At 42.7% G+C, this 13,775-nt stretch overlaps 1 protein-coding gene across 2 annotated transcripts in view; it reads right to left on the bottom strand.

The window, feature by feature from the left end:
* Positions 1 to 3,410: 3,410 nt before the first annotated feature.
* Glis3 (GLIS family zinc finger 3) overlaps positions 3,411 to 13,775 on the bottom strand; it is a 428,158-nt gene continuing 417,793 nt past the window's right edge. For both annotated transcript variants that reach the window (XM_036191632.1, XM_036191640.1), the window contains 2 exons: positions 5,253 to 5,435; positions 3,411 to 4,475 (listed from right to left, as the gene is read on the bottom strand). In XM_036191632.1, the coding sequence (XP_036047525.1) occupies positions 4,339 to 4,475; positions 5,253 to 5,435 (320 nt within the window). In that variant the 3' untranslated portion in view covers positions 3,411 to 4,338. The remainder of the gene's footprint in view (positions 4,476 to 5,252; positions 5,436 to 13,775) is intronic.

Here is a 13,775-nt window from a genome sequence, read left to right on the forward strand (position 1 = left end):
AGCTGACGGTGCTGTGTCTTCCCTGAAAGGTTTTAGGAAAATGGAACTGAATACCCACTCCTCCCACCGCCAGCATGCTGAACGCCCAGCACCTGGGGTAGCAAGCACTCGAGGCATTGAAGCATGATGCAGCGCCGCATTGAAAAAGCACAAATAAACTCGGAACCCTCGCACACATTTATCCAGTTTGTGAAGTGGATTAATAGAATAACCAATAAAACATGTATAAAAGCTTTAATTAAATGTGATGAAATAAAACTTCATGTTTTATTTATGGACACTCCCAACATGTAAAGGATTCGGGGAGACATTCATTTTTACTGCTGTTCCGTCCTCCTATCTATAATTAAATCCAGGCTTCAGTTCTGGCCCAAAGCGATGCGGCATTTTAAAGCTGGCCTCGGACCCCCTCCCCATCTGCTTTTAATTATAATTACCATCCCCAATACAGAGAAGGCTGGGGACAGGACAAAACAGAACAACAAAACAAACAAACAAACAACACCGGTTGCCATTGTGTTTGAAAGAGCCAGCGCTGAAGGAGTACCTTCAGGCAGGGGGGCATCCTCAATTTCCAGTTTTATTTGGTGCCAAGTACACAACCCCTTCCTTTTACTCTTGACATAAAAAAAGGACTTCATGAAACAAGACAAAATAACTTATGATTATATGAAACATAACTGTGACAAATCGCAAAACTATACATATTAATAGAAAAAAGTGTACCTAATTCCTTAAAAGATTTATGACAACAAGCACCAGATGTGCCCTTCCCATCAAACCGGCCCCATCTCCAGTATGATAGATGCAGCTCCTTTCTCTACGTGAGTATCTAGAACAATGTACATGGGCCTGTGTGATTTATGGAAAACAGATTTACACTGGTTTCCCCCAAAAGTGCTTTATGTCAGCAACATTACAGAGGACTCTTCTCTGTCTGTACAAAATAAATCTCTTCATTTCTACACTCACCATTTTGTCCAATGAGTTTGGTTGTTCTCCTTCCCTGTTACTTTATCCACAGCAATAACAACATTGGTCTAAACAGTCACATCGAATCAAACACCAAATAACAAAACCAAACCTTATTGGAGGTTATTGTCAATACTTCCAGGCAATCAGGCCGAGGAGGGCTAAGAGTTCTGTGATGGGGAGCCTAGTTAGCCCCGTTCCAAGCTTGTAGTAGTGAACCAGAGCAGTTGCCAGTTGGTCACTTTAGGCCTGAACATAACCAACACTACCCAGGATTCTATGCTATGGTCCTCCACACACGCTATTTTCCGTTTCAGAACCACCTAGGCCATGTGATGTAGACCCGCATAAGGGACTATGCCTCACGGGCCATGGAATACTTAAACAGTTTTTAAGTGCTGATCAGAGGGTAAATTACAAGTGACACTTCGATGCAATCCCCTTAGGGAGTTACGACAATGGATGGAGCAATGAAATGTCTCTAGGCATACTGGTCTTTTTTATGTAATAGGATAATTGGATTTGTGCTACGCATGTTTTCATGAGCACTAGTTTTTATTGTCTTTGTGTTTTTGTTTTTAAAGGGGCATGACAATTTCCATTTGGATGTTTATGAAAATGGCTACCCATCAGGACTAGAAAGGCCTAGAAATAAAGGGAATAATATATGTTTTTTAAGCTCTACTTTCACTGCTTAAAAATACTGATAGACTATGTGGGCCAAAGTAAGAGGGGGCCATATTTTAAGCTAGGGAGAAATTCCGGAACCTAAGGATAGACAGCTTATACAATCTGAAGGACTCTGAACGTGCCATGTCACGAGGCCCTGTGGTTATCAGGAATACACTGAGGGCCTTTGGTGGGGGCAGGGGCTGCACTGGACCTGACTCCATGCATGCTTCTGACAGCAAGAATGTCCTTCTGAAGCAGGCCTGAGGCTGGAGCTGTATGTATGGTCTAGTAATAAGAACTTGATGACACCAGGTTCTCCTAGGTGACCCAGGAAAGGAACAGCGCCACCATGAGTCCAAGCCTGGTTCAACAGCTTGATGTCTCCTCCACAGGGAGAGATGTCATACAAGGTCCTGTGTTTCTGTTCCCTTCTATGACTCTCCTCCTACTTCCAGAACTCTGTAAGGTAAATCAACTGCCTTTCATCTCTTCTTTCCTCATCACCCAAATGAAATATGCTTGGAGTGTCTTGTAAGAGCCTGAGGGTTTAAGAACTGATATATGCTGCTCTTGAGAGTGGGGTCTCCTTTTCTTTCTAGAGTGTGTGATAAGGATCAAATGAGGGTCACTATCAAATAAGCCAGTGTGTTAACATACATGTATTCAGGCTCAGCCCAAGTGTAACGACCCCCCAGGTCTACAAGGGTGGTAGTGTCTAGCAGCCTGAGAGCTCACCTGTGGAGGAAGCATGATGTGCTTCCTTCCTTAAAGCTCAGAAGACCTAGAGAATTCAAAGTCTTGTGACTTAGATGTCTATACAATAGTTCCCCTCAAGAACACAGCCTCTTCAGCAACACCAGAGCGATGTGCTGCAAGACTGAACCCATACTGGGTTCTGTATCTTTTCCATTCAGTGGCATCCTGGAATGAAGCAGGGGATGAGGTGGAAATCTTCTGACTTGGGGCCAGACTCACATACAGGTCTGCATTAGGGTACAAGCAGTCTCATGACCCTCAGACAGCAAGCTATTTAAGGTCACAGTGACCTCAGTTTCATAAAGCACTCAGCTTCAGTTCTGCTAAAAAAGCATTTTTTCAAGAAGAAAAAAAACCTGAAATGTGAGCGAACTAGAATGTTGGAACTGACCAGCTTTTTGGAGTTTGGCTTATTTGTATAGCCTTTGCCCTAGAACACAGGATCTTTCTAAGTCCCCTTCTAAAAATATCACCAGAAATTGATGTCTTGTTTAGGCTTAACATAAAATGGCTGTGTGCTTTGTGAAAAATTCCAGGCCTTCAAAGCAGAGTTCCAAAGAGTTGCTTTCTTGAGTCTACCTTCTGTGAACCTTCCCAAGAGTTGCTATGATTTGGTGGATAGTCGATACGTTTGAAACACCATTAGGGAGGAGGAGGAAAGGATGGGGAAAAGGGGAAAGGTGGAGGGGAGCAGAGCAGAGGAGGGGATCCCTGTAAGGAACTGGGCAGAAGGCACACAGAGTAACCAGACAGCAGGTGCCCTTGGTTTGGTTTCCTGAACAAAGCTACAGACATGATTCAATGTGTACCAGCCCTCATGGTTCCCGGTCTGTCCTGGGCACAGGACCAGAGCTGAGGCAATATATGAACCATTCAAATGAAATGTTTTTCAAGCTGGAGTCACTGAGCCATCAATACAGGAGGGTTATTATTATTATTATTATTATTATTATTATTATTTAAGATGGTCTCAATATGTAGCCCTGGCTGGTCTGGAACTCACTGTGTAGACCAGGCTCGTTTCAAACTCAGAATGCCTTTCAAGTGCTGGCGTTAGAGGTATATACCACCATACACAGGACTTAAGGGTTTTTGCAACAATCCTGGAAGGAGGCAGGCAGAGGTGTGTGTGTGTGTGTGTGTGTGTGTGTGTGTGTGTGTGTGTGTGTGTGTATGTACACTATTGTTTCCCTCAGATAACCTTTGCTAAACTGCAAAATTAGGCCAGAAAGAACTACAGCTGGGGTAAAATACATGCAACTGGGGTGATTCAAACGGTAATGACTTCTACCGAAAGAACAAACCTTTAAATACTTTTCCTTTAAAAGTAGATGTGAAAAGCAAGTCTTTGAAGTTCAAACACAAAGTAGGTTGCCAAATATAAAACCTTATCTTGCCACTGGAGGATCAACCAAGAAGCAAAGAGTTAGCATGGTCTATGCAGACAAATGTTAAAGCCAGAGTCTGAGAGAGTCCAAGCCACACCTGCTTTGGACATGGATTTCCCATACTGTTTCCGGCTGTGCATCACTCAGCCATGAGGGAGAACATGGGTGAGGCGGTACATTCTGCCTCTGGTAGCGGGGCAGTCTTCCCCCTAAGTCTTTAGCAAGGGTCATCCCCTTCATGTGCACATTCATTGGTGTCTTTTGAGAGCTGACAGCCAGCCAGGAAGGAACAGGTATCTTTAAAGTGAGACTCTAAATTCCCTTTGAAAAGAAATTCCTGCGTGTCACCTGGCCCAGCAAACGGAGGGAAAACGGAAGAGGTACAAGCTTTCCTGAAAAGCCAGATCCGACCATCCAGTCCTGCCTTCCAAAAACCTGGTGACCCTACTGGCTCCACGGATTTGGTTGGCATCCTCACACTGCTGGTCAGAGTATGAGAATAAGAGGTGACTCAAAGATCCTGGATGTGCAGGAGAGACCCGGGGAGCCTTCAGCCTTCAGTATACACAGAGGAGAGCTGGCTAGGACAACGGTCCACAGCGCTGAGCTGCAAGAATGTGGGATCTTCGGGGCCACTGCGAAGAGCTTCCCCAAAGAGGCTGGAAGAAGCTGAAGGCAAATCGTACACTGGAAGAGAAAGAACACAGGCCGTCAGTCAGTGCCTGCACTATGCAGCCCCAGTGCTACACAGCACACCCATGCCTCCTTCAGAGGCTGGTGAGAGCTGAGGCTTAGGCCTTCTAGGTGTGTCCTTGAGGAACAGACTGGGGGAAGAAATTTGCTTGCATGGATGGGCTTTAACACAAAATATGACCTTAGCTGAAGTCAAAAGTGGTTTAGCAAGGAATGAGGGTGACCTCAGAAAGGGGATAATGGTAAAGTTGAGTCATGAGAAAGAATGGGAGTTATAGATGGTAAAGTAAGGAAAGAATATTCCAGAAGGAAGAAACAGAGCTAAGGAATCAGGAAAGTGAGTATAAGCCAGAATAAGGGTAAAATGAAGGCCAGGTCTGTGCAGGCAGGTCTGGAGAACTTGACAAAGTAAAATTGTGTGGGCCTCACTGCTGTACCAGAGAAGACAGCTTGAGAGTTGATGAGACTGGATACTACTAAGATATTCTAGCAAGAAAGTGGCATAATTTATCACTGGGTTAGCAAGCAACGCCAAATGGGTAGTATGGCAAAGGTGAGGTGGTGAACTGGGGAGGCATACTAGAAGGAACTTCCACAGTCTAGGGGAGAAATGTTAGCCCTTGTGCGCATGGGCAAAAGGATGAGAGCCAGAGCAGAAGGGGAAGATGAGAACTATCTCAGGCAGAGTTCTCCTGGATTCCACATAGTCCCTGCCCGCTACAAGAAAAGCACCCAGCTTCCCTTCTTGTTGATTAAGTCATAGACACCCACCTGTAATGCCTGAGTGTGTTGAGAAGGCTCTATGGAAAACATCAAAGCCAGCCTGACCCATGGATGTGGGGACCAGGCAGTCCTCAAAGGAAGGCACCATACTGCAGGAGCTGCTGGGTGGCACAGTTCTCTGGGAATCAGGGTAATGCGGGGGGCAGAATGTCTGCAGCTGGCCATAAAATCCTGAAATACAAGCACGGCAGTGAGCTATTGCAAGGCAGAAACCATCCCTATCCAGGAAGAACCTCACCGAGTCAGACCGATTTGACAGAATGCCTTTGCATCTTAGAGTACCTGAGACGTCTTCTAAACAAGTGTTTGGATGAGCTGCATTCAAGGCTTGCTGGCTTGTGACCATTTTAGGGAGAAATGTTCTTATCCCAGTCCCTTCCACTGGGATGTGCATGTATCTTAACTTCCATATCCCGCATTTCAGTCCATTTCCACATTTGACCAAAACCCCACAGAAGGCCCTTAGTCATGCACAGCATAAACACAAACAAAACCTAGCATAAAACAAAACCTAGCATAGACCAATCTATCCATCTTTCCATCACATCCATCTTCCTGGTGGTTTCAAATAGTTTCCTAGTGCCCCACAGCTGGATGTACTGGAATCTATGTCCCTATTACTATTTCTGATCCTTGCAGTCAAAGGGAAACTGGACGAGAAAAAATACTATGATGAAAGAAATGAGGAAAGATATCCCAATGCTTGAAAATCTCCACCAACCTATTGATAATCATATTTTATCTCTCCCCTTCATTTCCGCTCTTATTCAATGGCATTTTTCTTGTGTTCCCACGTGCTCCTTTCCTATGATCCTCTCCATCCTCCCGATTCCTTACTTTCTCCCTTTCTCTTTGCTTCATGATAATGTGTATCAATGGATTACTTTCTGAGCGTGTAATATGCTTTTAAAAACATAATAATGCAATCTTCATTCCACACTCTATTGATGGGGGAGCTGAGGCTCCGCTGCTGCTTTCCATTGTGTTTCCTCAGCTGTAAAATGTGAATGCCATTGTCTGCTGCACAGGGCTATTGTGCAGACTGACTGAGTCACTGGCTAAGGACGCAAGCTTATAATGTTTTAAAGTGCTTTAGAAATGTCAGTCATTATTGATATTACTATTCTGTTTTTAACAGGGGAAATGAGGGGATTACTAGAGGAAGTGCCCTAGGGTTCCTCTGCAAACACTAACTGATGGAGAAGACAGAGCCAGCTCACACAACTTGGGAATCCTGGTCTCGAATGTCTTCCACGATTACAGCCATCTCTTCTTAAGATTGGAAAGCTTTGCTGAGACTCTCTCAATGAGGAAGGGTGGTGCTATTTGGTTCTTCTTCACTGGGCACATGCACTCTACTTCAAATACACTGTTCTCAATGCTCATTTGGAACCTTAAGCTTCGGAGCAAATGCCTGGCTCACCATGGCGGAGGGCTAGCCTACAGTTGTTGTACACATCACTAAAAATATGCTTAACTCTTCCTAAAGACATAGACCCCACCCTCTAGGAGCTTATGAAGCTAGACAGAGACCAAATGCAGATTTCTGTTCAGGGCACATTCCCACCAGAGTGCAATCCTTTTTAAGTGGGTAATAATCCATGTTATACAGAATCCACAGAAAACATTCATGTAAGGTTGAGGAAAAAGCAAAGGATCACTGAAGTGTCATTACAGTTTAGACTAAGACTTCATCTATGGACATCCCATATCTAAGCAGAGAGGAAAATGAAGTAATGACTTCTGGTTTTGATTCCCAATGGCTCTGTATGCTTTTAAATGAGACAGGCAAAGATCCAAACAGATCACTCTCAAATACTCAAGTAACAGACCAGAATGAAGGAAGTCAATTCCCCAGATAACCAAGAAACAGACATTAAAATAACAATGCCATTTCATATTCTATGTATTACACTGGCAAAGGTCTCTCCTTGGGGCTGAAGTATGACTGAAGAAGGTACTCTGCTTAGTTTTATAGACATTGGGAAAAGCAGATTCTCTTTTCTAAATCCTTGGACAAGTGTCTGACTACCTCGAACTAGAAGTATACCCTGGGTTTACTCCTCTGGACTTCAGTTTTACCTTGGAGGATCAGCAACCCTAGAAGACTATTCTGAAGAGCATGTTCTGCTGAGATAGTCACTACACACAATCAATGACACAACCAGGGGTCAAATGGTCCAGTATCAGGGAATGGTAGAGCACTGGCCAGCCCTCCAAACAGCGCCCAGGCACGCTAACAAAACCGTTCAGTCTCTTTTTTAAAAAAGGCAAGACACAAAATTAACAGTTTATGAAAGATCAGCTTGTGAAGGTCTAAACATAGGATGAACACAGCAAAATACTTTATCTATGGTTGTCTTTTTGTTCTGTTTCTGCCTAGACTTTAATAATCTGCCTGGGTTCAAATCCTCACTATAATACATACCAACTACATAGTCTTGGTGTCTCAGTGTCTTAACCTGTAAAATGTAAAATGGGGTTAATGGTAGTAATGATCTTATACTGAGCAATTATAAAAATTATACAAGTTAGCATTTACAAAGCATATAATTATGTTCTCTATATTTTAATAATATAATTTATATATGTATTTGCAAAATAGGCAAAATTATAAGTAAAATAATTTTACCATAAAAATACAGTTCGCAAAAATAAACTAAATTTGATTATGGGAAATTAAATCCCCCAAAAGGCAAGATGTCCTTCAATAAACAAATGTAAGAATGGATGTAACTCTAGGCAGTAAGCCCCAGTATGGAATTAAGATTGAATTGTAATCTTAAAAGCCTATCACAAGTTGAAGAAAATGGAACATCATAGGCTCACTGGAGAAATGAGCGAGCATGGTTCCCAGACACTTTAGGAGCTAATATGCACCAGGTCTTCTTCATTCACCTCAGAGGGCCCATAGCAACAAGTCTAAATGATTTGAAAGAACCAGAAATTGGATCTGTCAGTTTGGGTCTTCCCTTTGACAGAGCTTGACTTTGGGTCCCCATAGGCAGGCATATGTAAAAGCAGCATGGGTCCATCAGGAAGAAATGATTACCATGCTCTATTGGAATGTAATGCCTCCTTACTGGGCAACACAGACATTTGCTATCTATTGCTCCATGCTGGCTCTGTTCAGATTTGTCACCCATAAATCCCCTCCTATCACTCCTTAGTGTAACATTACCCTTCCAAGAAGAGAAGCCATTTTTCACTGAACTCCCACAGCTCTCTAAACAGGGACATCAATCATTCAGGTACAACTGCAGAGACACTCACTGGCCTTTTGTGAAAACTAATTCATTCTTTTTCTATCTCCCCTCCTGTTTCTAAGAGGGAGCAGAAATGTCACACACTTCCAACTGTATTCTGGTGTTGTGATGTGTATAAGTTTAAAAGGTCTGTGATAAAGCAAAATATACCTAGTGATAATCCACACTGGATCCTGGGCTTTTATCTCCCAGGTGGGACCTAAGGAAGGACAGAGTCAAGTAGTCTATAGTTCCTGCCAGGGGACTCTGCCTGATTGGAGAACCTATCAAACCAGAATGTTCCTACAAGCATGTTTAATTGCTCTAATAGCTAGCCGGGGAAAGGAGACTCTTCTTCATTAATTGCACCCTACCCACTTCAGGGAGTCCCAATAGAGACGCCTAATACATCGCTTGGGTGGTGGTGCTAAGTCAAACCAAAGAGTTTTAACATGTTCTCTACCCAGTGCTATTTCCATAAAAATAACAAGATATAAAAACAAATTTCCATTAGGCTCTTGTCACACATGCAAACCTAGAGAAAGGCCAACTCTTTTTCAGATGAATGATTCCTATATTCCAGTGGATGGTTTTCAAACAGCAAATTTGGAAAGAACATGACTTCTCAGACCCAAAGCAAAATGAGGCATGATGTTAACACATTCTGTGTGCATAAAATCTGAGAGCAATGGCAAGGTCAGCCACTCTGTCAGTCAGTCAGTTAGTAATGGTTATCAACTGCTAGTTCAAGAACAGCTGGAGAGACCATAGGACCAGGAGATGGTCCCTGCCCTTGAGGACTGATAATGGTTAGGGACACAGAAACCAACACAAACTGACAAGAAATATTAGCTATCACAGTTACTTAGAAACACCATCCCTTTTTTTTTTTTAAACAAGAATGGAAGAGGGTGGATGTAAAATTCATCTCATTTTATCTAAAGTGAAGTATCTATAAGATCAAGGAGACAAAACTCATTCCTCCTAGTCTCAATTTTGGCAAGTTCATTTTTCTTTCTAAAAACAAACTTGCTTTACTAATTATCAAAAGATTTGGGGCTAAATATAACAATAATGTAGGTGGTATAAACAATGAATGAAAGAAATTATCTTTATTTACATATTTGAGAAATGGCCAGATATATGCTTTCACAACTTTGAATTACACACACACACACACACACACACACACACACACACACACACATAAGAGTAGGGAGGAGGTATGGGCTACATAATACATGTGAAAATGTCATAGTGGAATTGATTACTTTGTAGGATGGCTAAAATTAATATATAAATTAATATATACACAAGATTTATATAAATTAATACATACAGAAGATTATTTGTAGCCTATTTTAGTCCCTATAACTGCCCGTGAATTTCTTCATGTATCACTCCAATCCACTCCTAAAAGTTTTTTTTTCATACTTTGTCACATAGGGTTCCTGGGGTCCTTTGATGACAGATGAGATCAAGAGCTCACAAGTCCCTTCCACTGCTAAGTGACAATTTCCTTCCCAAACGAAGAGAGAAGTTCCAGGACAGAGAAGGTGATTTCCAGGGTAATGATGCCCAACAGGCCCTTCCTCCGTGATGGCAGTGTTTGTCTGCACTGTCCGACATAGTAGTTACATGTGCTTATCAAGCATTCAGAAGGGAGCCGTCCAACTCCTATTCAGTTTCAATTAATCCACATCTAAACAACCACACATGGTTCACAGTACCACATCAGGCAATGCAACTCTGGGTCAATCCAGGTTCCCAGGCTTGGCCAGCCATGTTTCAGCAAAGTTCCTGATTCAATTCTTGAAAGAGTGGACTAAAGGTTGAAATAAAGTCAGATAAATTATTTTAGTCTCTTGGCTTTCAAGACAGGAAGTATATTAAACTGTTACATCTATCTGTTTCTTACATATCTCACACTTCAGCCTTGTGGAAAGGAACCGGAATATGAATACATAAGTACAACAGTCATATCACTCCCTCCCCTCAGGACATGAAAGGTTGCTTCAGGTTAAACTACCAGGGAGCTCACCAGTTCTGCAGAGACCTTTCCTTTCTAGAAACCAACAGCAGAAGAAAGCAATTTGTGCCACCTCTTTGCTGTGCACTCTACTCTGGACTCACCTCACTATACTCTCAAGGGGTGGGAATGTCACAGGTTGGTGACATCCTTGGAAACACGTGATGGTGAAGTGTCAACAGAGAAGGCTCTACCCAACTTCTGTACATGTGTGGATAAAGACTCGTACCAGCAGATTGCACCTTGCAAAGGTGGCAAGTCATATCATACACTGTGTTGACTAAACTAAGTTCTTGTACTACGCGATGGTGACGACAGGCACAGCCGCTAAACTCTGATCCCAGGGAAGGTGCCGGATAGTTCAGATGAATGTCCCCATTTACAAACAGAGGTAGGGCAGAATGGTTGTATATCTCACATTTATAACAAATGCAGGGATGAAAGAGACATTCTCTTTTCTACAAAAGGTTTGACATGGTTCCTTGGTCTGACCTTGCCTGTCATGGTAAGTCTAAGAAGGAGGCCATGCCTAGTGTGACTGAGGGTCAGTCTCAGTGAAAAGACTCTCCTGTTACCACTGCTGAGCATCCCGTGCCTGGATAGGGACTTAGCAATGGCAATGGCTTGTTGAGTCCTTTGGGATGTTTTTTGTTTATTTGGGTTTTTGTGTTAGTCAAAAGAAGAAGGATGTATATTTATGAGCTTTAAGATCCATTATTTTTCTGCAGACTGTAATTTTATGGATTACTTTAGGAAGTGTAGAATTTTTATCCTTAGTTACATGATTGTGGATGAGCCCAAGTGATAGACAGCAGAAGAGGCCCTATCAGAGTCCCAGAGACAGGAACACACAGAGGAAACATACACTTTGATTCTCTTTGGCTCCTGGGATTTTTTTTTCTCTCTAATACTCCAATGGCTCTTTGTAGATTGCCCTGGAGATCTGTGACCTTCTGCCCTTGAGAAGTATTCAAATATCTTTTAACCAAGTCTGGAAAAGGAGAGGGATTTACCAGAGAACCACCTTTATCTTCTAGAAAATTTTACTGTTAACTTAAAACTGCCTCAAGAAACAGTCTTAAAAAAAATGATAACTGTGGGCTGAAGAGATGGCTCAGCCATTAAAGGCTAGGCTCACAACCAAAAAATAAAAAAAAAAGATAAATGTGTGCATCTCTATTATTTTCTCCATATTCTTTCTCCCCAATGAATATGTTCCATGAAGTCAGGGACTCCATCCAATTTGCCACTGTTTGTCCACAGTGCTTAGAATAGCAACTGCTGTATAGTAGTCACTCAATAAACATTTGCATGGCAGGACATCTGCGCTACTTTAACCATGGGGTGATGGATGGAGCAGTACCAGTGTCGTTTTCCTCCCTAAAAATCATTTCTTTTAGCAGACACATGGAGCTCTCTCCTCTGCATAGTGATGGCATATCATCTCCGTGGTTATGTGATTACGGTGCAGTCTTTAGCTGCTCTTGGCACTAAGATGCAAAGTCAGAAGGCAAAACAGGGGAAGGTTTGCTAGACCCAGAGATGCTGCACACAGAAAAGAGAAAAAAAGCCATTGGAAAGGAAGAAGGACCTCTGCTGAAGCAGCCCTCTATGCACTCTGGAGATGAGGGGCTTCCTTCAGTCAGTGGGTGTTCCCTGGTGGGTCCTACTTAAGTTAAAGCTCATGGTCACTAGCAGCAGATTAGGAATCCCCACATTTACCCATATTAAAACCGTGTTCTAGCTACTTTTTTTCTTGCTGTGATAAACATCATAAACAAAAAGCAGCATGGAGAGGAAAGTGATTATTTCAACTTCCATTTCCAGGTAACAGTTCACCAGTGAGGAAGGCAGGGTAGGAACTGAAGCAGAGACCACACAGGAACACAGCTCGCCTGTCTGCTCACTCTGGCTTGCTTGGCAACCTTCCATTATATAATCCAGGGCCACTGACTCAGGGATAGTACCACCCACAGTGGACTGGGCCCTCCTCCACCAATTAGCAGTCAATCCAGAAAATGTGCCACTGGCCATTCTGATGCAGGCAATTCCTCATTTGGGTCTGGGTCTCCTCTTCCCAGGTGCGTCTACTTTGTGTCAAGCTGACAATAACTGACCAGCACAGGCCATCTCTGAAAATACAAATATTGATAGAAAACAAGAGAAAGGGACAGAGAAGAGAGATATCTTCTCATCTCCTGGCCCTTCTCTTTTCTTCATCCACATCATGGTTCTGATTCTTTTAGGAAACTGTGACCTCCCCGCCTTGACCATCTTCTGTTATCCATGACAGAGGCCAAAGAGAAGAGGGGATTAACGGGCAAGAAGCAAATGAAGAACCATCAGTTTATAGTTTGGGGGTCATGTATTATCACACTGATCCATGCACTCAAGCTTTGCTCTGAGAACAGCCCGGGGGAATACACATTCTTTACTTGCCAGATACTTTAATGTCAAAACACTTTAAAGAGTCCTTCATACATAGACACTTGATAGTTCTTCTTTGGAACTAGGTAGTTGAAACGAATGTCATGGAAGCAGAGGGACTGTTGAAGACTTCGTAACTGATATTTGGTTCACTTGATGTCATGCAAATAAAGTAGGAAACTCTTCCACCTACACTAATATTTCTAAATAGCCAAATATTGGAATTTGCTGGTTCAGAGCCAAGCACAGACCTAGGGTTTTACATAAACAATCTTTATGCTGACCACAGCCTTCCAGATATGCTGTATTGTCCCCAGCTTACTGAAAAAGAAATAGCCATGTTAGAGTAATTTACCAGAACCCAGATTCTAACCTTGGTCTATTTGCTGACATAGTTCAGGAAAAATACTGGTGCTGGAGCACATGGACTACATAAGCACATGGTTGTTAGGCTCCTTCTTCAAGGGCCCATAAACACTGTTGATTTAGTGATACTCAGACCTACAGCAGTACAAGACAAGTATGGCAAAGAATGAAGGTTTAATTAATCTGTTGCTGTCTTTTCACAAAGGCTATACTGGCTTTCTACAGCATTTAGGCCACACTGTATGTGTGGAAGCTCCCAGGATAGAAAGGGAGAAGGAAGGTAACAACTATCAGACTAGGTGAATCCTTCCAACTTGGATGAAGGGGAGGACATGGTAAGGTGACTACTTGAGAATGAGGCCAGAGATTCTCAAAGTGGATGCCATAAGCACTAGGTCCACCTAGGCAGAACCCACGTATTCCTGGGCTCTAAGACAGATGCAG

The sequence above is a fragment of the Onychomys torridus genome, chromosome 1 (assembly GCF_903995425.1).
Source record: "Onychomys torridus chromosome 1, mOncTor1.1, whole genome shotgun sequence".
NCBI classification, from domain to species: domain Eukaryota; kingdom Metazoa; phylum Chordata; class Mammalia; order Rodentia; family Cricetidae; genus Onychomys; species Onychomys torridus.